The 21,275-nt window shown below is 50.5% G+C and overlaps 1 protein-coding gene and 1 long non-coding RNA gene across 3 annotated transcripts in view; one reads left to right on the top strand and one right to left on the bottom strand.

Annotated features, from left to right (window-relative positions):
- The window catches only part of LOC116099114, a 7,882-nt gene extending 5,858 nt beyond the window's left edge, over positions 1–2,024 (bottom strand). Inside the window, exon 1 of the long non-coding RNA XR_004122088.1 lies at positions 1,975–2,024. This is a non-coding gene — a long non-coding RNA (uncharacterized LOC116099114). The remainder of the gene's footprint in view (positions 1–1,974) is intronic.
- A 992-nt stretch (positions 2,025–3,016) lies between these two features.
- Tmcc2 (transmembrane and coiled-coil domain family 2) overlaps positions 3,017–21,275 on the top strand; it is a 36,933-nt gene continuing 18,674 nt past the window's right edge. The window contains exons 1-2 of one of the 2 annotated variants that reach the window (XM_031382206.1): positions 3,017–3,644; positions 13,469–13,993. In XM_031382206.1, coding sequence (XP_031238066.1) covers positions 3,438–3,644; positions 13,469–13,993 — 732 coding nt within the window. In that variant the 5' untranslated portion in view covers positions 3,017–3,437. Of the gene's footprint in view, positions 3,645–4,207; positions 4,710–13,468; positions 13,994–21,275 lie in introns of those variants that run through there. The other variant, XM_031382216.1, reaches the window with a different exon arrangement.

The raw sequence follows: 21,275 nt of genomic DNA, 5'->3' as shown, positions 1-21,275 counted from the left end.
GCCTCTCCTCCCATTGATGACTGACTAGGCCATCCTCTACTATACACATGCTGCCAGAGCCATCAGTCTGACCCAGATCTTAACATGAGATGACAAACACCTTTGATTCCGATCTTAAGGCATAGTAGCCATGAAAAGCTTAGGTCCGTGCAACGTAGTACAAGCCTTTAATCCCAGGAGACGGAGGAAAGCATATCTCTGAGTTCAAGGCCAGCCTGGGACAGAGCAAGTTCCAAATCCAGGCGTGGTGGTACACATCTTTAATCTGGGCCATGCCTCCTGCTGGAGGCCTATGTAAGGACACAGGAAGAAGGAAGACTCACTCTTCTTCTCCTGCTTGCACTTACTTGCCAGCACACCTGTTGGAACCTACTTCTTCAGGAGTCCATGCGTCCATCTTCTATAGAAGAGCAGCTGAAGCAACTAGCTTCCCGAAGCAACTACTAGATTCTTGGACTTCCTATTCACAGCTGAGGGGCTGGAGAGATGGCTCAGCGGTTAAGAGCACCGACTGCTCTTCCAGAGGTCCTGAGTTCAAATCCCAGCAACCACATGGTGGCTCACAACCATCTGTAATGGGATCTGACGCCCTCTTCTGGTGTGTCTGAAGAGAGCAATGGTGTTCTCATATACATAAAATAAATAAATAAATCTTAAAAAAAAAAAAGAACCTATTCACAGCTGACCATTGTTGGGTGAGTTGGATTGCAGTCTGTAAGTCATTACAATAAATTCCTTTAAGAACATTCCATAAGTTCTGTGACTCTAGAGAAGCCTGACTAACACAGACGTAAAAAATTTATAATACTATAAAAAAAATCAAACTTAAGCCAGATGCTTCTAATTTCAACCTTCAGAAGCTGATCCAGGGAGATTATAATTTAGAGGCTAGCCTGAGCTCATAGTGAAGCACTGCCTCAAAAATCAAACTTGGATGATCATTGATTTTGTTAGAGAAATGAAGCATAAATAAAAATTGTGATGTTTTCTGCTTCCTGGGGGTGGGGAATTTAAGTTCCGGTTATGTATTTATTTACTGTGTTTTCATATGTACAAGTGCTTTGCCTACATGTATGACTGTGCACCATGTGTGTGCCTGGTACTTAATGCCTAGGCAGGCTGGAAGAAGCGGTCAGATAAAGTGTTATGTTCCTGGGGACATATTTGGGCATAGAATCGAACCCAGGTTCTCTGGAGGAGTACCCAGTGCTCTGAACTGCTGAGCCATATCTCCAGTCCCATGCTTGAATGATTCTTGAAGAACCCCTTCTGCTTTTCTTCAGCTTGGATTCAGGGAGGGACCACTGTATGTTCCAAACTCCTCGACACCCAAGACTTGCGCATGCTTTAGGGGCCTCTACACATCTCCCAGCTCAGGCAGAGAGCAGTGCATTCCTCTCCTTTGCACCATGTACCAAGGGAATCTGGCCCCCACCGGCTGTCTAGTCCCTGCCCACGATCTGCTCTGGCACTCTGCCATTCCTTGCCATTGAAAATCCAAAAGGCTTATAGCTTTGCATTCCCAAATTGTGCCTGATACTGTGTAGTGGATATGGGGGGGGGGTAGTGTTTTTGCATTCCCAGCCCATTTTAAATTCCCATCTTCTAAAAACAGAGCAGCTTAGTTTAGAAAACTGGCTCCCTGAATACAGTAAATTCTTAACAACTTGGTCTCTTTTAGGATACACATCAAAATAAGGGGTTGGGATGGGGCGGGTTTAGGGAGAGAGGCTTAACAGAGTTAGAAAACTCACAGACTAGTGGGACCAGAGTGAGGCTAGAAGGCTTTGGTGAGTGTGAAAGAGACTGGCAAACTGTAAAATCCTTCGTAGAAAGCTCTGTGACTCACAGGGGGAGGCTCAGCCTTTTACAGCAGCTAGGCCAGTGTTTCTCAGATGTTACCATTCGTGAGAATTACCCGAACGGCTTGTGAAACACGGGTCTTTGGGCCCATAACTTTTGATTTAGTTGTACCTGTTCTGTCTGGTTCCCTGGTGGTGGTGGTGGTGGTGGTGGTGGTGGTGGTGGTGGTGGTGGTGGTGGTGGTGGTGGTGGTGATGACAATGACGATGGTGACGATGCAGGTCCCAGTCTGTGCCTTGAGAACTACTGGCTGCTGAAAAGGGCAACCCATCTATGCCAAAGAAGACATACAGTTTGCAGAAAGAATAGGAATTAAATATAGTAGAATTACTCTCTACTCTCCATTTTTTTGGTAACCCCAACATCTGCTCTCATCTTCCAAACTGCTCAGCGATAGTATGGGGCAAACGTAACATTCCTTTTTCATTCTGCAGTATGTATCATTAATACCTACCATGAATACACATTCCTGTTTAAAAACTGCTTCCGGTGACCAGGGGACTCTCACATGTATTTGGGCACCTAATTTCTAACCGTAAAGCCTGCGTCCTTATGAGATGCGTATTTAAAACAGAGAAAGTGTGTGTGTGGGGCGGGGAGGATGTGGCAGAACAGTCCCTTTCCTTTGCTTTTGTAGCTATGAATGTAGGCAGGGGTTTGTGACCCAAACCACCTATTCTAGAAGGGACCAGCCTGTCTCAAACTGAAGGGATAGCATAGAGCATAAGATGCAAAGTTAGGGGAGGGATGACAAACACCTTCCTGTGCCCCCAACAAAGCGAATGGGCGGGGTGATCGTGAAGGCCTAGCCTGGGAGAGGTGGCTCCAAAGCCGGCGCAGAGCTGAGCTCCAACACAGCCTCAGTCCTCCAGACCCTCCCGGGGGACGCGCGGTGCAACCAAGCCTACAGCCCCGGAGTCCGCGCGCCGCCGCGCAGCCCTCCGGCCTTCCCATTGGCGGGCGGCGCCATCTGCGCTCGCCTCGCCCTGGCGCCGGCGGGCGGAGGCCCGGGCGGGGTAGGCCGCGCTCGCGGCGGGCCGTGGCCGCAGCCTTGCGCGGCTGCTGACGAGGAGCGGGGCGCGGGGCGGGAGGAGGCAGGCCCATGCGGGGCGGCGGCGGGCGGCGGGGCCGGGTGCCCAGGGCGGCCCTGTGGGACCCGCCCGGCCGGCTCCCGCGTGCCCTGCCTGGCCCAGCAGTCCGGCCCGCGGGCGGGGATGCTCGGTGTGGTCCAGCTCCCCGCCGCCCTGCGGGGCCCTGAGGCAGAAAGTTTGGGGGTCGGGAGCGGCCCACCTCCCGCGCCAGTGACTGCCTAAGGACCGCTGCAGCCCGGCTTCGCCCGCGACCTGCCTCCGCTCCCCAGGTCGGAATGAACTATCCCAAGGCTCCCCCTCTTCGCCCCTCCCTCATCCTCCTTTAAAAAGATAATTTCTTAAATTCAAGAACTCGTGATCTGCCTACTCCCCTCGTTCACAATTTAAACCCCAGGTCTTTTGAGTGCAAGAAGGGGGGGTGCGGTCTCTTCCCCAAGATAGCACGCTAGAAGGACAGATTCCCCTTGCCGACCCACTTACACCATGAAGAGGTGCAAATCGGACGAGCTGCAGCAACAGCAGGGCGAGGAGGATGGGGCTGGGATGGAAGACGCGGCTTGCCTTCTGCCAGGCGCGGACCTCCGGCATGGGGAGGCCTCGAGTGCTAACTCGGCTGGCGGGCCAACTTCAGACGCTGGCGCTGCGGTGGCACCCAACCCGGGTCCCCGAAGCAAGCCTCCTGATTTAAAGGTGAGCGCAGACCGTCTCCAGGCAAGCCCAGCCCGCCACGTAGCTTCCCCCACCCCTCGCAGAAGTGTCTTAACCGAATAAAAGTGATGGGGAAGCTCGCAGAGGTCAGAGAGGATGAATGATGTTCGGCTAGGTCCGGAGGGGGGAAGCTAGGTACCGTTTGTTCCTGTCTATCAGCTCCATCTCAGGCCTCTGTGTTCTTCATTATTCAGCGAACGTTCTAATGACTCACTCATCTGAGATTGTTTGAAGAACGTGTGTGGAAACGCTATTTTGCAGACAAAGGGTTGGAGAGATCTAAGATGCTAACTTAGAAAGTTCACAGTACTCTCCCTTATGTAGGAAGAAGATTGTAGCTTGGGAAGCTAAATAGGTGGACGTAACCTTCCTATGCCAGTTAACCTCCTCCGAGTGCGGATTGTTTTTTTTTTTTTTTTTTCCCACCTCCCTGAACGAAGCTCAGTTTGTCCATCTATGAAAGGGGGGTGTAGATTTCTTTGCCGTTAGGTGGAGCCAGAGGTTAAGCTAGTGCTTGGAGATCCCTCTCTGCCTCCTGAACCAACCCCCAGGGTGGAGAACTGACAGGTGGCAGGGCAGAGCCTGGGCTGATTGGGGCCTCGGTTCAAGTTGCACACATGCTGAGCCGGCAGCTAGAACCAGAATTGGAAAGGGCCGTTCACATGGAGCTGTTTATTTTCCAGCCCGAAGTCTTCCAGACAATTGGCGAGCTGTATTGAATACATCTCTGTATCAATGAGAGCAGCAGCCAGGATAAATAATGCGCCTTTGCTGGAGTTACCATCGGGACTGCCGGCTCAGGCCCTTCAGGCTAGCTCACAACTGGGCTGAGAGAGCTGTCAGCCCCAGGAAGGAACTTAAATGCCTTGGGGATTGATGCCTTGGAAATTTTCTCCGGAAAGGGTGCAGGGCCTGGGATAGGGGAGCAGAAAGGGCTCCCATTAGGTTAAAGCCTGTGTGCAAATGGTTGTGGGCCCTGTGGAGCTCACTAGAATAAGCGAATGACATCCCTCCTTTGGCCTGAGCAGCTCAAAGTCAGGAAGCCAGGTGAGTGCGCTTTTGTGTGTGTGTGTGTGTGTGTGTGTGTGTGTGTGTGTGTTGTCCCTTGGGGAAGGGAGCCCACTCACTCCTTGTGTGGACTTTTTAAATTTTTGTGGAAGTTTTGCAAGCCTGACCTCTTTCCACCCACCATATACCTAATGATGGACTGTCAGACACCTCGGCTTTCTTCACAAAGCTTGTGATTTCCTCAGGCTCCAAAAAGTGTCACTCCCTCCCCCAAGTGACATGTTTTCTGTTTTAAGTGAGATGGCAAGCACAAAGAAGCCCTTTTAATGCTGCCGAGAAGAACAGGGGGCGATCCTTTGGCCTCCCCCTGCTGGCTGTAGTCAGGGGGCTGCAGTTTCTGTGTCTATAAAGCTGCCTGGAGGCTCCTTACCTGTACCCTCCTGTGTCATCTTAGGGGCAGACAAAGCAACAGCTCTGCACTCAACTACAATATGTTAACCGCTGAACCATCCTGAAGAGGATTGAGGACCCTCACCTACACACACCCACCCCCACACCTCCCCACACACAAACATACATACTTCTATACAGCCCAGGCAGTGTGGACCCAAGCTCATGCAAGCACAGGGAGACACACCGAGAGCTTGTCTGTTTATCTCTGTCTGCCTCATCACAACATGTTTACTGCAGGACAGAGACCTCTCTAGGAGATGTGACTCAGGGCCACCAAAATGTGACATGTCACTTAACTTTTCTGAAGAAAGGAACAAGGGATATTGGAGTGTGGCCAAACTTGTTTTCTAGCGCTGGACAAGGTTTCCATAGCTGACAGTTTAGTGGAAAAATGTCATCGTTGTCTCTGGAACTGGGTGGGAGCTGACTTGTTCTAAATTTGATAATGGTACCAAGAGAGATGTGCTTACTTTTCAATTTGTAATACCCTCTCCCCATGCCTGTGTTTAGTTGATGGTGTTCAGGAGCTCTGGCTTGCTTTTGCTTTCATTTTGAACTTGGAGATGGGAACTTTCAGTCCCTTAGTCCCACTTCTGTTTTCTTGTGACAGCTCCAGGCATGGTGACTGATTGTGTGTCATGGAGACAATCATCTTGATTGTTGAGCAAGGAGCAAAGGCATGTAAAACTCTGTCTAAAACCCCTCCAAAGCAGGAGAGAAAGAGGAGAATTTGGTCTTTGCTAAGATCTGAATGATGCTTTGCTGGTGATGTCCAGCAGTGTCAGAGATAGTTAGTGTTCTGCTATCTCTGGTCCTTCAAGGATGATCATAGTACATGATGTGCATTTCTCCGTTTATTTTGTGTGGGGATTGGGGTAGGGGTGGGTGTCCTGAGATCATAACCAGAGCCTTGAGCATGCTAGACAAGCCCTCTATCGCTGTAAATCTCTTCTGTGGTAGCTTGGACTCTGTGATTATGGGGTGGGGGTGGGGGTGGGGCGTCTGGAAAATAGTTACATAGTAACATTTTTAAACGGTAACTATAACAGAAGAGCAACCTGCAAATGGGCCTGGCCCCACCGGAGGCTTGTGTAAACACTTCTGAGGCTTTGTCAGAGCTTCCTATAAGCAGTATCCTCCAGGGGGGAGATCTCAGCAGACAGTATGTAAGGGGAGCCTGCTAGTTTAACATGGATTCCTTTAACCACCCAAGCTCACGTCTCCATTCGCTTGATGTCATGACCCCATCCTTTGCTGCTATCCAGAGTCCCTGCTTGTTGAGGAGAGACTGCTGGCTGACCAAAAGTGTAACAGAATTCTCTAGCGAGGAGACTGGATGGAGTGAGAACGGGTGTGGGGAGGAGCTTCGGAAAACTCTGCCCAGAGAGATCCTGTTCAGAATACAACCTGTAGCTGAGGTCCGGGAGAACCGCTGAGCTTAGTGTGTAGCTCTTCCTGAACCCTGAAGAAGCCTGAGGTTGGGGGAAGGCATTGCCTGCCTTCCACCATTCCAACCCCACTGCTCTTTACAGGAATGGAGGCTTTCCTGAGAGGAAAAGCCTGGGAATGCTGGCCAGGGAAAGTTCCCAGAGGTGCTCTGTCCCCTGAGGAAAGCTGGGGGTTTTCTGAACAGTATCATGATCATTCCTTAAAGAAAATAGGAGAGTTCCACCTTCTTTGGTTCCTATCCGGTTGGTCGCGCTCTTGACTCAAGGCTCAGATTCTGTTCCTCTGTTCATAGCTTATTTTGTTCTCTCTTCCTACTGAGTGAGGGGCAGGGAAGACAGCAGACGCCAAGGGAAATTAGAGCTGAACCCTAGGTGGTTTTCCTGGATGGTGCTTGAAAGTGTTTCAGCATCCTGTGAATGGCTCCTGTGCCTTCCCTGTTCATCAGTTTATTGGTGAAAGGTATTGATTTGTGTTAGTCCATTGATTAACAGATAACTGAACACTTTAAGAGGGAAAGATGTTATTATAAACACTGAAATAGGACATGCATATAAAGGTGTCCATAGGGTAGGCTGGGCGGTAGTGGTGCATGCCTTTAATCCCAGCACTTGGGAGGCAGAGGCAGGCGGATTTCTGAGTTTGAGGCCAGCCTGGTCTACAGAGTGAGTTTGAGGACAGCCAGGACTACACAGAGAAACCCTGTCTCGAAAAAAACCAAAAAAAAAAAAAAAAAAAAAAAAAAAAAAAAAAGTCTGTAGGGGGACATGTGTGCAGTTTAATAAAAGCAGAAATAGACAGGTCATCTATTCACAAAATAATATTGACATTCTCGACTCTCTGCGTTTCTGTTCTATTGTTTTATTTTTATTTCATTTTTTAAGGGCCATGAGTTGGCTAAAATTTGTGGTATTAGTATTTAAAAAAGGAGAAGACTAGATACTTTGGGGAGCGGGGATGAAGGCCTGTGTATATCTTAGGACTTTGGATGATTCAGTGACTGTGGAGTATGGCTGTCCTGGGGTACAGTATCCGTGCAATCTATGGGGCATGGGCCCCTGAGGTAGATTTCACCAGGGGAAGCAGGATTGAGGGAAAATAAACCCAGGAAATGGAAACTTAGTTCTTCAGCAAGGCAACGCCTTCATTTTCAGGTGAGCCTCCAGGGCCCCCAGAATGAAACACTTGTAAGAAAACCCCCAGGGCACCCAGGCTTCAGTGTACTTAGGGCACATGCAGTGGAATACGAGACATGGGTTAATCAGGGAGGATGCTTGAAGAGGAGATGGCTTGAGATCAGAGTAGTAAAGAAAGGACGTAAGATGACAAGAACCTAGACCTCAGTATAGTGTTTACCCCGTTCCCTTTCCCTGTCGGTGGCGGGGACTAGAGAGCTCTGAGGATGCTCAAGTTGCTACTTTCTACCAGTCTCTACTTTATGAGGACACTGGCTCCTGAGGCTGGGGACTGCCCTACCCCACCCCCAACCCCCAGCCTGCAGCAGTATTCCGAGCAGCCCTGTGTGTGGGCTCGGGAGGAACTAGGGCCTGCAGGGAAGCATGTGGCAAGGGAAGCTCTCTGTTCTGCCACATATTGGGTTCTAGATTCACTCCCAACTGCCCTAGTTGCAACTCAGTGTTTACAGAACGTGCTTTGTGTGTGTGTGTGTGTGTGTATCTAATTGTGGCTGAGCTGCCCATCACATTAAGAAGGTCTTCCTCTACAAGGAGTTGAAACATTCAATGGGTTGTGAATGTGGAGGTGAGGTTAAATGCTGCTGTGGATCGGGAGAGGTTTGAAGGTGCTTGAGTGTGGTGGGTGGTCTTGCTTACAACCCCAAATCACCTGTGTTGACCTTTTCCATGAGACTTCACATTCCCCTTGGAAATCCCTAGCCAATAGGACGGTGGTTCTTCGGACCCTGGCCCTGGCTAAACAGGAGTCCATAAAGAAGGGTCTACTCTTGTCTGCTAGACATAGGAGTCTGTCACTTGTGTTAAGACGTTAAAACAAAGCTGGGAGAGAACAGGCAGGTTGTGGATCTGACCTCTCAAACCAAACTAGCTAAGATTCTCTCCCCCCCCCCCTCCTGCCCCCTTCCAGCCACATTAGCTAAGAGATAGCCGCTGTAGGAAACGAAACTGGCTGCAAGGGCATGAATCCCCAGCAAACCCTCCCCGAGCCATCTGCGAGGACAACAAGGCCATTCTCCTTCTAAGCCAACACATTCTTGGCAATTACTAAGATGATAGATGGAGGCAGGGGTTCGAGCCATAGCAGGAGAGATCTGGGTTAGAAAACAAGCAAAAAATTGCTCAACTGAGCATTTTTAAATGTTGGAAAAGATTAAGCCTGTAGCGAAGGTGATTCTCTAAGGATTACGTCACTTTTTAGGATTGTTTTGTAGGCTGGGGACAAATAAGTAAATTGTAATAGCCAGGTTTGCAGTGAGGTCTCTGCTGGGTAATAGGTGAGACAGCTGCTCATCGAGGATTCTGCAAACTGGTGGGTGAAACGGTGGAGAGCCCTCTAAGAGCACTCTAGAGGCCAAGGCGCAAGACAGCTCATAATTGATTGCAGTGAGCGGTGCAGATAATGAGCCCTCACAGATTCGGAGCAGAGGGACACCATGTATGTTGGCATGACCAGAGAGTGGCTAGAGGGGATGGCTACCACCGGGAGAGACAGGGGGAAGGTACATCACAATGGCAACTTTAATAAAAATCTCCTGTGCTGGTATCCATGAGTTAGTTCTGTGCAGAGACCCCAGTGGGTGAGGTGACCTTTCCCAGCTGACCTTCGTGAGCTCCAGTCAGACTGTTCTAAGCAAAAAAAGGCACAAGAGTCCCAATGGGGGTTGCACTGGGACTCAACTGCTTGTGGTTTAAGTAAGGCCTGCTTTTGTCTTGTTGTTTTGGATGTGAACTGATCCTGGGGAAGAAGAACGAATCCAGAAACCTCCCATCATTCTGTGTTTCCAATAGAAACCCCAAGCAGGCTGGGAACAAGCTGCTGCTGCCTCTCCACCACTCTGTGGTCAGCAGCATGAAGCCTGTGGGGGGACAGACCCTGCCCTGAACCCTCTCTGCAGCCTGCCTTGGCTGTTTGGGGGGCAGGGGGGCAGTGAAGACTTCACAATCCCCTCGGGAACCTGACAGTCTCTGTGGGTTTTCCCAGTGACTCGTTCTCTAAAGCTGGCCTTGTTTCCATAGAGACCCTATAAATAGAGGGAACGTTGGCGACCTAGGCTTATAAAGGCTCAGGGTGACCCAGGCACCCCTGAGTCCTCACAGCCATGTCTGTGGTAGGGCAGAGGGAATGCCAGGCTAGGTGGAGGAAGGCTAAACAGCTGATACCTGGAGATAGCTAGCTCTAGGTTAATTGTGCCTTCCCATGACCCTATCTGTCCACGATTCTGGGATTTTGATGAGGGCATAGGGACCTGCAGGTATTGGAAACTGCTTTAGGTCATGTTGCTGTAGCCAAGTGGTGCCAAGGACACCACACCCTGAAGTCTTTTCCTTTTGGCATCTTTAAGCTGTCTTTGCAGAATCTGGAGCAAACTTCCCTTTGTTGGCCCCACACCCAGGAGAACAGCTGAAGCCTGCTGTTCAGAAACCACAGGTTCTCAGGAAAGTGAAGCCTGCTGTTCAGAAACCACAGGGTTCTCAGGAAAGAGTACCATTCTTCCCCGGGAACAAGCGTCCGCCCAGAGAGCTCGAGCGAGCCCTCCCTACCCTTGAAGACAGTTAGCTTCAGGGGAAGGGCTTCAGTAGGACTCCCTCACTGCCCTCCCCAGGTGAGCTGGAATCTGCCCTTTTCAGCTACACCCCCTCCCCCCGCCAGCCTGGGGACACACTGTACTCCCCATGGGCACAGAGAGCTTGTGCCCCATCCCTGCCTCTTCAGCCTCAAGGGTCTCTTCTTGACCCATGGTTTCGTCTGGCCATGGCAGTGGCTTTTGGCAGCTGGAGGAAAGCAAAAGTCAATGTGGAGAGCAAGTGACATTTACAGGCTGGGACCTGTTAGTCAGAGCAGGTGGCGCTTTCTGCTGCGTTGGTGGCTAAGTTCCCTCGAGCTAGTCGCCATGGTTTTCCTCACTTCTGGAACTTGGGGCTGGGTATGTATATGAACTGAGGGTTTTTTTTTTCTTTCTTTCTTTTTCCCTCTCATCATGTTATGTCAAAACCCTAACCATCTCTCTGACACCCACAGGTAGAAGCAGCTGGCCTGTGTGTCACCCTGCTATTCTTGCTTCTTACTCCCCCCGCCCCACATCGTTCTTTGACTTACGTTTTGTTCTTTTCCTTCATGTCTTCCATGGACTCCTGGGTACTGCTGGTGTAAAGGTCTTTCCCATCCATGCAGGGCACCTGGGGAAGGGAGAAATGAAGATCTGACCTGAAGACCTGTGGCTAGTGGCTCACCCAGGTCCTGTGATGAGGCCTGAGCAGACCCCTGCAGTTCAGTGGCCCTCCCTTGTGATTCTGAGATTTTTGCTGTATTTTGATCTTGCCTTAGGTGTTGTCCCAGGAGACACAACAACTACTGTAGTCTCGTGCCAGGTGTGGGCCAGGAAAGGTAAATGCAACTAGAGGTCGGAGGCTCATCTTTGTGGTTTGGATTAGCCACTAACGGTTATGTGCCTCAGTTTTCTTCATCTGCAAAATGGAACATGGCCACTATGGTCCATCAGTTTTTAGCTCCTGGAATAAAGCTAGTGTCAGGTTAGACTGACAAGCAAAAGTTGAAAACACTTTGTGTAGTTTTAAAAGCAAATTAGACAAGGATTGTAGGGGTGGAGAGGATATGGCTGGTGGGTTGGTGAGATTCTCCAACTCCCTGCCTCATAATGCACCAGATCCCAGGGCTGTGTACCCGGGAACTCAACTAAAGTCTTTTAGGGGAAATGCTGTCACCCTGGGTGGGTGGGAAAGAGGGACTTCTGTGTTGGAGAACAATTTAGGGACGAGGTATGGAGGAAAGGCCTGGAAGGGAATATAAGAAAGTTCAGAGGATGTAGTATATTTAGCAGGAACAGTTGGGCAAAAACCAGGGCCAGGAGACCCCATCTGGGGTGCCTTGTTGGAAGTCTTGTGTTGGCTTGGGCCTGGCCATGTGAGGAAGAGAGATGGTAACTCACTGTAGTCAGGAAGCCCAGGATCTATATGGCTCACTTTGCGCTTAGTGACACATGTGTACTACTATCCACTGTACCGTGGACAACTTGGTTCTGCCCAGTATACATTCAAGTGGGCTTGGGGTGCTGCCTTCTGAAGGAATGACAATCCTGGAAGCACCTGGCGTAGAGACCTGTTTCCAGGGCTGCTCCAAGCCTCACTTCTTCAGAAGGAATAATTTCCCTATCTGCGGGTGCCAGTGTGTGGTTGTTGCTTCTGTGGGAATCTCGGGAAACAATGAGATTATGCAGGAGAGAACAGAGCTCCAAACTCAGCTCTGGGTGAGGTGTAAGGATGGACAGATAGGGCCTGTGAGGTTCCAGGTACCAGGGTGGACTGTAGGGCTTGGATGAGGATCCTTCTGTTCTGTGCTAGTGAGGGTACTGTAGTGGCACAGAAGCATAGGTGCAGCTCGCCACAGACAGCACTGGGTGGACAGCCACTCAAAAGCTGAAGATTTACACTTCCCTGCTTGCTTCATGCTCGAACCTTTGCTCTGTTTGTTTCTAAAAGAAAAAGAAAGAAAGAAAAGCTAGCATGTCTGATTTTTGGATTATTAAAACAATTATTTTAATGATGGAGGTTGCTTTGTGAGGTTATAGGATGCTGCCCCAGAGAAAAGCCTGCTGTGGCTCTTGAGGCCCAGGTAACTTGGCTCTGTTTCTCTCCTGCACAGTATGATGTTTGCCCTGGCCTTCTGAGTCCCACCCATCGTCCCACAGCTCTGGAGCTCTTCGGAAGATGTGGCCTACATAGATAAGCCATCTCCTCCTGGGGAAGCTGCCTGAAGTTACATGGCAGTTGCCCTGGCAGCCCATCCACCGGTCATTTATCCTAGGCAGTGTTGGGGGTTGGGGGAAGCAGCTGGAGTCTCTTGGGGCAGTGCCACAGCAGGGCAGCAGCAGGCTCCAGGGCTTGAGGTTGGTTCTAGTCTCGGGGGAAATGAAAGCCTCCTGTCTGGACAGCAGTAGATATTCTAGGCCCAGAAAAATAATGTTTACTTCATTGTCAGCTGTGTCAGAACTTAAGTTCTGGCTGTAAGGAACAGGAAATCACAGTAGAGACTTGTGGACAGAGGTAGCTTTTGTAGACTCTTGTAGTCTCCTCTGGCATGTGTTGGGCCTCTATCACTGGCTCCGTCATCTCATGGTCGCAGTATGGCTACCAGTTCCCCAGACACTACTTTCACATCCCAGATGTGGGGGAATTAGAAAGGACCAGCCCCTTTATGGAGAAAGCAAAGCAGGAAGTTCTACCAAGGGGCATATTAGCACCTTGCAGTTTGATTGGTGAGAAAGGCGGAAAGGTGCTGGATGCAGAATTAGCAGAGCCCGCTTCAGAGGTATAATCTGATTATATGGACCTGCCTTTTCCAAGGACTGTCAATGAGACCTCTGTGAGAAGGGATGTCTGGTATGGAAGGAAGGAGGTGATGAGGCTGGGGAGACCAGTTGAGAAGGGTATATAGCCCCAGGAATGCCTGTGCTACTAAGCCCCAGGCTACAGCCTGAGAACATCCTGTTTAGAAGTTCAAACTTACTTTAGGAACCAAAGGGTAGACGACCTTGTGGGCATGGCAGGCCACCCATAGGGATCCCGGCGTCCAGATGTCTGTACTAGCTGCTCTGGTCTCTTAGGAATAGACCTACCTTCAGCTCAGACTGACAAGGCATCCAGGAGCTTTCCATTAACCAGGGCTTTTCATCTCTCCCCCTTAAGAAAATCCAACAGCTCTCAGAGGGCTCCATGTTTGGCCACGGCCTGAAGCACCTGTTTCACAGCCGCCGCAGGTCACGGGAGAGGGAGCACCAGGCTTCTCAGGAGGCCCAGCAGCAGCTTCAACAGCAGGGCCTATCCGATCAGGACTCCCCAGATGAGAAGGAACGCTCCCCGGAGATGCACCGCGTCTCCTATGCTGTGTCCCTGCACGACCTGCCTGCCCGACCTACTGCTTTCAACCGTGTGTTACAGCAAATCCGCTCCAGGCCCTCCATCAAGCGGGGCGCCAGCCTGCACAGCAGTGGAGGGAGCAGTGGCCGCCGTGCCAAGAGCAGCTCTCTGGAGCCACAGCGAGGCAGTCCTCACCTGCTTCGGAAGGCCCCCCAGGACAGCAGCCTGGCCGCCATCCTGCACCAACACCAGGGCCGACCCCGTTCCTCCTCTACCACCGACACCGCCTTGCTCCTGGCTGATGGCAGCAGTGCGTACCTCCTGGCCGAGGAGGCAGAGAACATCGGGGACAAGGTAAGTGTGGGTGGAAGGAGAGCCACGATGAAACCTCTGAGGCCCCACTGGTGCCCTCATTGGCACTGCCGATACTTCCTACCCTATTATCTGTCCTGGCTGAGGAGTTAGGATATGACCAAGCCAGACACGGGAGTGTGTGATCCAAGGGGCTAATTTTTGTTTGTCTAGGGGATTGGTTTTTCAAAAATGGTCGTTTGCCTAGGCTGATAGTAATTTTGGTTTTCCTTAAACATGTTTTGAGGAGACTGAAGCCTAGTTATTCTTACTAGCAGCATTTACTAGTCATTGTATCTCTTGGCTCTTCTGCATTGCCAGTTGAAATGGGGGCAAAGAGAATAAAGAGTTAGCAGAGGTACCCTTCCCGCCTGGAACCTGGCACAGTATCTTTACTGTGAATCTTACCAACAGGAAAAGAAGGGGAGGGATCCATGTAGTGTTATTTGGCACTTTGCGAATGTATCTAACTCATTTGTTTATTTGTGTAGCAAGTGTTAAGTGAGTGTTTATTGAATGTTACAGGAGCGAACAGACCAGTGTGGCTGATCTCATGCCACCCTGTGTCTAGAAACACTGGTGGATGAGTGGAAAGGTTTTGATGAATGCCTCAGAGCTTGAAAACACAGTAGGCTGAGGGTGGAGGGGAACTGGCCAGAGACTTTCTTCTGGAAGACTCTAGTGAACTAAATCTTGAAGGAGGCAGGGAAGGTTGGTATGTAGCAAACCAAGGGAGCTAGTGGCATGTGCTTCTTGCTTGTGGAGACTCAGGGAGGCAGAGGCCAGAGCACAGAGGGTCATGCCGTGTCTAGTCTAGAGTCAAGTGAAGCTATGGGAGGCTGTTAGGCAGGGAAGAGGGCGCAAAGAGTGATTAGGACAAAGATGGTCAAGTAGGAAGGAGGATGGGGGAGGAGCCAAGGAAACCAGCTTTGAAGTTATTACAGAAACTGCAGCCATGAGAATGGAAAGGGGAGAAATTCACAACTCACAGGGGAGTCAGAATCAGTGGAGAAAGAGGCTAAGGAAAACAAAGGAAACGAAGGGGAGGGAAGTGGGGTCTGGGAGAGGGGCTATCCTATTGCAGGTACTGGCAGTGGGCCTGAGGGTGGGCTGGCAGGTAAAAGCAGCATTGGGGTTGAAGTCCCTGATGTGGGTGAGGTGGATCCTGAAAGGGACACTTCAAATGAAGAGAAGGCTAAGGCCAGATCCCGTTGTAGAAGGGGCAGGCAGCCACTCTGACCTGCTGCTTGGGCCACATCGGTGTCTCCTCTCCTTCCCTCTCTGGCCACAGCAGCATCTCTCTGCACGTTTGCTCCCACACACCCAGGTGCCCCTCCAAGGCCCCCCGGGCAGGAATTCATTTCCCCTCTCATGGACTCCATCAGCAGAAGGAGAGAAAGAGCTGGAGGATTGATGGGAGAAATGCTCAAGGGAAAGATGGCAGAGCTAGCACAAAATCTTGGCTTGCAAAGGAGGTGAAGAAAGCTGATGTGGAGAAGAGGAGATGGGGGATGCTTAAAGAGAAGTGCATCGAGAGGGCATACGGAAGAGCTGGAGACAGATGCCATTGGGGTTTAAGAACTGGAAGCTTGGTTAGGTGTGAGTATACGTACCTATAATCCCAGCACTAGTGAGGCTAAGGCAGGAGGATCATGAGTTTAAGACCAAACCAAGTTACAGAGTGAGATTTTCAATAAAATAAGGACTAGGGATATAGTTAAGTGGTAGAGTATGTTAGCACGTACCAGGTCCTAGGGTTGATCCTTTGAAGAAGAATAAAGGATTTGGTATCTTGGGAAATGGGAGATACGGCCAAGACAAGGAAGGAATGGAAAGAGATTTAATTTGATGTGTCAGGAGCTCAGTGGTTAGGTGGGCCACTTGGTAGAGGGAAGCTATGAGCCTGGCTTTGCTTGGTGAATGATGGCGGAGGTCAGAGAGACATAAAGGCAGCTGATGTGTGGAGGGCAGAGGGAGGAAAATTACTACAAGCAGGGAGCTCAAAGCTGAGGGCTGGAGGAAGTGGCCCTACTTCTAGAGCACAGTAGCTATGGGGAACGGGGCTGCCCTGGAAAGAGGAGCTGCAGGGAGAGCCTGCTGATGGGCAGCGACCTACCGTGGAAGATAGACCACAAAGGATGGGCACAGTGGAAAGAGGAAAGGAGGAGAAGTGCTGGGTGAATGTGGAGTACCGTCTGGGAGGGATAGGTCAGTGGGATGATCTCTAGCGGCATGGTTCCAAGGACACGCAGCTGTAGTGTTGTCTCTACTATAGGTGGTCACTAGCACAGACTCAACTCCCCATACAAAATCCAGACTGTGACTTCGTGTGCATCTCGGCTCTTAGAGTTATTTGGGAGTCAGTGCACTCTGCCGGTAACTGCCCACCTGCACTGGGTACACAGTGGCTCAGGTTTGGCTTGATGCTCTTCCAATATAGACAATTCTTTTTGTGGACTCATTAAAATAGTTTCTTAAGCCAGATGAGCCATATTCTGAGAGCTCAAATTTTATATATATATATATAAAAAGAGGGGGTATGCCTTGTTAAAACCACAGAGCTCAGAACCTGTGGCACAGCTGTATAAACCTAGGGATCCTAATCCCAAGTCCAGTGCTCTCCCTACCATGCCAGGCTGCCCTGCCTCTGTGGCTGGCACTGATAATCAGTGGAAGGGCTCAGCCACCAACATGTCAGACCTGAGGTTTTGCTTTGGCAGAATTATCACACCCGGGATGATGACTTTGCAACCGTTTGTGACCATGAGCTGTTGAGTCATTTCATATGTTCTACATGTGGCACTGATTCTACATTTCTTCAAGAAAAAGGACTTCCCACAAATGGTCCTGAGCTACCTGTCTCTAGCAGAGCCTCAGCCAGCAGCCATAAGTCAGCAGATGCCCCCTGCCTTCTTGAGCACTTTCACTTGCACCTCCCTGCACTCCCCTTTACTTGATGATATTTATTGAGCATCTTCTAGGTGCCAGGTACTATTCTAGCCATTAAGGAAACTTCAGTGAATGAGAGAAAAAGTTCCTGCAGTGAGGGAACCCCTCCTGGTGGGAGGAGATAACCACTGGGGACTGATGGGTGCATTTGGTAGTAAGAGTGCTGAGAAGCAGAACAGACGCCCGAGCATGAAGGCAGAGAATGTGGGTGTGCATTCTGTTTGACAGGTTGGTCAGAGAAGCCTCTCTGACAATGTGCGGATATAGAGTGGAGGCACCAAAGCAGAGAACACAGCGTCAAATTAGAGACAGGCTGGGCTGGGGACTGGGGAGGGGCGGGGAACACTACAAATGACCAATATGCCAGGAAAAGGACTTGTGATCCCCACCCCCTTCAAGTGATAGAGGAAGAGCTAGAAATTTTGATACAAGATCATTGGTGCTGGCCTGTGAGAACTGACCGTGATAGTATGACAGGGTCTGGTAGAAAGCTGCTGTGTACTCCAGAGGGGCTGATGTTTGGCATGGAGTAGTTGTAGAAAGGATATTGGCTAAACTCTCCATTTATTTCAGATGTCAAGGCCGGGGCAGCTGACGGATTGGGTATGGGTCAGGACAGAATGGGAGACGTCGTAGATGGCTCATGGTTTGGGGCCTGACTGCAGTTCTGTGAGCTGAACAGCAAGAAAGGTGGCAAACTGAACAGCCATCCCTCTGCTGGGATGCAGGCAGAGCTAGGTTTTGGCTGTGTTGAAGTTTGAGGCAGCTATTAAACACCCCTGTAGAAATGCCAAATAAGCAGCAGGATGAACAAGTCTGGAGTCCTGGGGAGAGATCCAACCTGGAGGCATAAATTTGGGAGGTGTCAGCATATAGATAGCATTTAAAACGATGGCACTGCGCTTGCAAGCTTGGCTTCTGCTGGGAGACGTGTGCAGTAAGGGAGAGGGCTGGGTATACTTGGCTGCAAGGCCGTGGCCTCTTGGTGGGGCCCTCCAGCTGGAGCCAGGTTGTTCAGCCTTAATGAGAAAGCTCTGCCTGTCCAGCAGCAGCCGGGCCCACCTCTCATGGGTGAGTCACTGAGACTGTTTCAAAATTTTATCTAGAAAAATCCTGTCACATGAGGGGCTTGAATTTGCAGGGTGGGGGAGGTAGTCCTTGGAACCTCCAGTTAATTAGGGTGTCCCTAGAGTTCTTTAGCTGCCTGGGAAGACAGGGAATAGGTGGACAGTGTGCACCCTCAGAAACCAGTCATGACCGGGGCTTTGGAAGGCAGGGACCGGGGGTACTTTGGGCAGGTTGCCAGCTGGATAGCTTTCTGGGGGCTTTCCCACCCCACTGTTTATCTTGACACTGTGTCTGGATGATGTGTGGGAGGAGAATTCCTTCTCACTGTATAGGGAAGGCCAGACCCAAAGCCTTGGAACCTCACTGGGGATGGCTGGGGAAGTGGTTGCTGGTGATTAATTGCTATTGCCATATAGGTGTTGTGAATTGAACCAGGGTCCTCTGGAAGGGCAGCCTGGTGGTTTTAACTGCTATGCCATCTCTCCAGGCCACTCTTCCCTATTCTTTTCCTTTTAAGATTTAACTCTTGCTGTCTATCTATCTATCTATCTATCTATCTATCTATCTATCTATCTATTTATCGGCAGGGTCTCACTGTGTAGCCTTGGCCGGAACTTGCGATATGAACCAGGCCTAGCTCTTATAGATCCACCTGCCTCTGCCTCCCAAGTCCTGGAATTAAAGGCGTGTGCCGCCGCCAAGCCTGGCTTATTCTCTCTATTCTGATTTGGAACTGTGAACTCTGCTGCTGTGTGCCTGGTCCACCTGCATAACAAACCAAGAGGCTGGCAAAGCAGATGTCATTGCTTCCATTTCATAAGTGAAAACTAAGTCCTTCAAGACAGGAGGGACTACTTGTTCAGAGCATCCAGCCAGGTCCTGAGAAAGAGGCACTGTTTCTTCCTAAGGTGTAGACTTGCTGGACCTGAGGCTGTCCCTCTAGAGATAAGTGTGGCCCTGGGGACCTTGAGGAGAGAGGGTCATCTTCCTGTCATTGGAAGAAGGATCTTCTAGCCACCTTAAAGCTTTAAGCAGCAGCATCTGATTCTGCAGACCCAGAGGCCCTTGGCTGTCATGAGAAGCTGTGGTCTGGGTATGAATAGGAAGTATTCTTCTCTCTAGTAAACACAACCCACAGGCTCTCTTGCAGGCTCCCTGCAGATACTAGCATCTATTTTTAATTCATAAGCCTCCCCCAGTCCCCACACCCCTCACCATTGTTTGCAACTCACCAGCTGGCTTTTAGACCGGAGCACCCTGGTAGGGCTTGAGTTACCAAAACACCCCAAAGGCATTTAGGGTTCCTGACTGGCCGTGCAAAGACTCACACAGAACCCACTCAGAGAAAGTCAGGGATCTGGAGCCCTTACTTGAAGGAACAGGGTGTGGCAGAGACAAATGGGGCCTCACCGGACAGCACGTTAGTCCTGATGGGGGAGCTGGGCTATCATTTGTTCCTCCAGAATCAGGTTATTACCCTGTTACAAACAACAGCATTCTCCCTTAACCCCACCCTTCTGCTTTCCGTTATGTGTGTGACACTGAGAAAGGTCGGCACACTCGGTCTTACATATGTCAAGAAGGGACTGGGTCATCACACAGATGAGTGGACAAAGAGATGTTGTGGCCCTAAGTTTGGGGAACCAGCCCTGGGGCACGGAGGAGGCACTAGCTAGGTTAGGCCATTTGGCTCCTCTGAAAGTAAAGGAGACATATTGGGTACCTGAATCCCCCTGTTTCCTTTTTCTCTTTTCAAAAGCAGCTCCTGGAGAATGTGGAGTCCGAGGCTTCTGTTCTCCTTGTTTCCTTTCTTTGTGTGTAGTTGGGCATCCCTCAGAACCTCTCCTCAGCTGTCTCTACCCACCCCACCCAGCTTTGCCCATCCTGGACCAGTACAAGGTTGATCATGCTGGAGGCTGGTGAGAGAATGACATGGGAGCTAGCTGTGTGGCTAGCTTCTGACCTTGGCCTGGTCCTGTCTTCCCTCCTGCCCTCTGTAGTTGAGAAGCCATGAAGGCCAGGGTCTATAGGCTTTGAGAAAATCCTGCAGCCAATGAACTCTGCCCTGCTGCCCCAGGGTAGGCTAGGGTGAAGGAGTAAGGTCTCCGTAGTCACACAGGGGAGGGTGGGCGGGTGAGGGGCCAGGTTGTTCTACATGGACAGTTTGCTAAAACTTGCAGGTGTTATCTCCAGTGACAGACGGTGGATGGGGAAGCAGTGAGGTGCAGCTCATCTCCCAGCCCAGGGCAGATAGAGGACATCCTGTGTACTTCCCAAGGATTTATCCATCAACCAGATTTCCCTACCCCATGTAAATAAGTTCCCTGTTGTTTACTCTCAGGATGGGGGCGGAGGGGGGAAAGGGGCCCAACCTTAGCCCCACCTCTTGCCAAGGCTGAATTTTTGGCAGACGCCCAGGGGGCCCTGGTTTATTTACATCTAGCAGTCTGCTGGCTCAGTGGTGGGCGGGGCTGATTGCTGAGAAAGGTTTCTGAACCCCTGGACGCTGGAGGCCCACAGACTACTCATCCATAAGGCCTCTGCCCTCCTAGGCCTGCCTGTACAGGGACTATAGTGCCTTTGTTTCCAGGTCAGACCAGTTGTTAGCTAATATACACAAATACAGCAACTTCCCATATAGTACTGCCACCTTCCAAGTGGCGTGGCCACTCACATAGTTACCTAGGTTTCTGAGGAGGACAGTTACCATCTGTCTGCTCCTCTCCCCATCCCTTCTCTTTACCCCCTTTCTTAGTCTCTGTATGCACAGAGGCATCTGTCCTACACCTTGGCGGACCTTCCAGGACTGCGCAGTGCTTCCAGGTACCCACCAAGCCAAGACTAGGTGACTGATTTGCCTTAAACCATTGCACTCCCCAGCTCAGTAAACCTTGAGCCCCCTGCTGTCCTGTATATCTGTTGTGTCTAGAGAGCCAAGATCTACTTTAGTGTGATTTTATTCCTCCTGTTCCGATGAAGCCATTCACCTTGTTGTGGTTCTGTTCAGATGTGAGAGGGGCCAAAGAATAAAGATTGTCCTTGATGCCAGATGTCATACACAACAGCAGCCCAATTTCTTTCAGAACTTAAGCTGGGACTACTTGCCCCAGTACATTCCCAGCCTCTAAGGCAGCCTTTTTTTCCCTTTTCCCTCCCCAACTGATCTCTCTGGGTAGAAATACCCCCTGATTAGCTCTGGATTCTGGAGTGTACAATTGCCAGATACTGTGTACGAGTTGGACAACTCCACTGTTACCTAACCCCCTCC

This window comes from Mastomys coucha, unplaced genomic scaffold (genome assembly GCF_008632895.1).
Source record: "Mastomys coucha isolate ucsf_1 unplaced genomic scaffold, UCSF_Mcou_1 pScaffold1, whole genome shotgun sequence".
Classification (NCBI taxonomy): Eukaryota; Metazoa; Chordata; class Mammalia; order Rodentia; family Muridae; genus Mastomys; species Mastomys coucha.
This window is presented reverse-complemented; position numbering and strand designations above follow the sequence as displayed.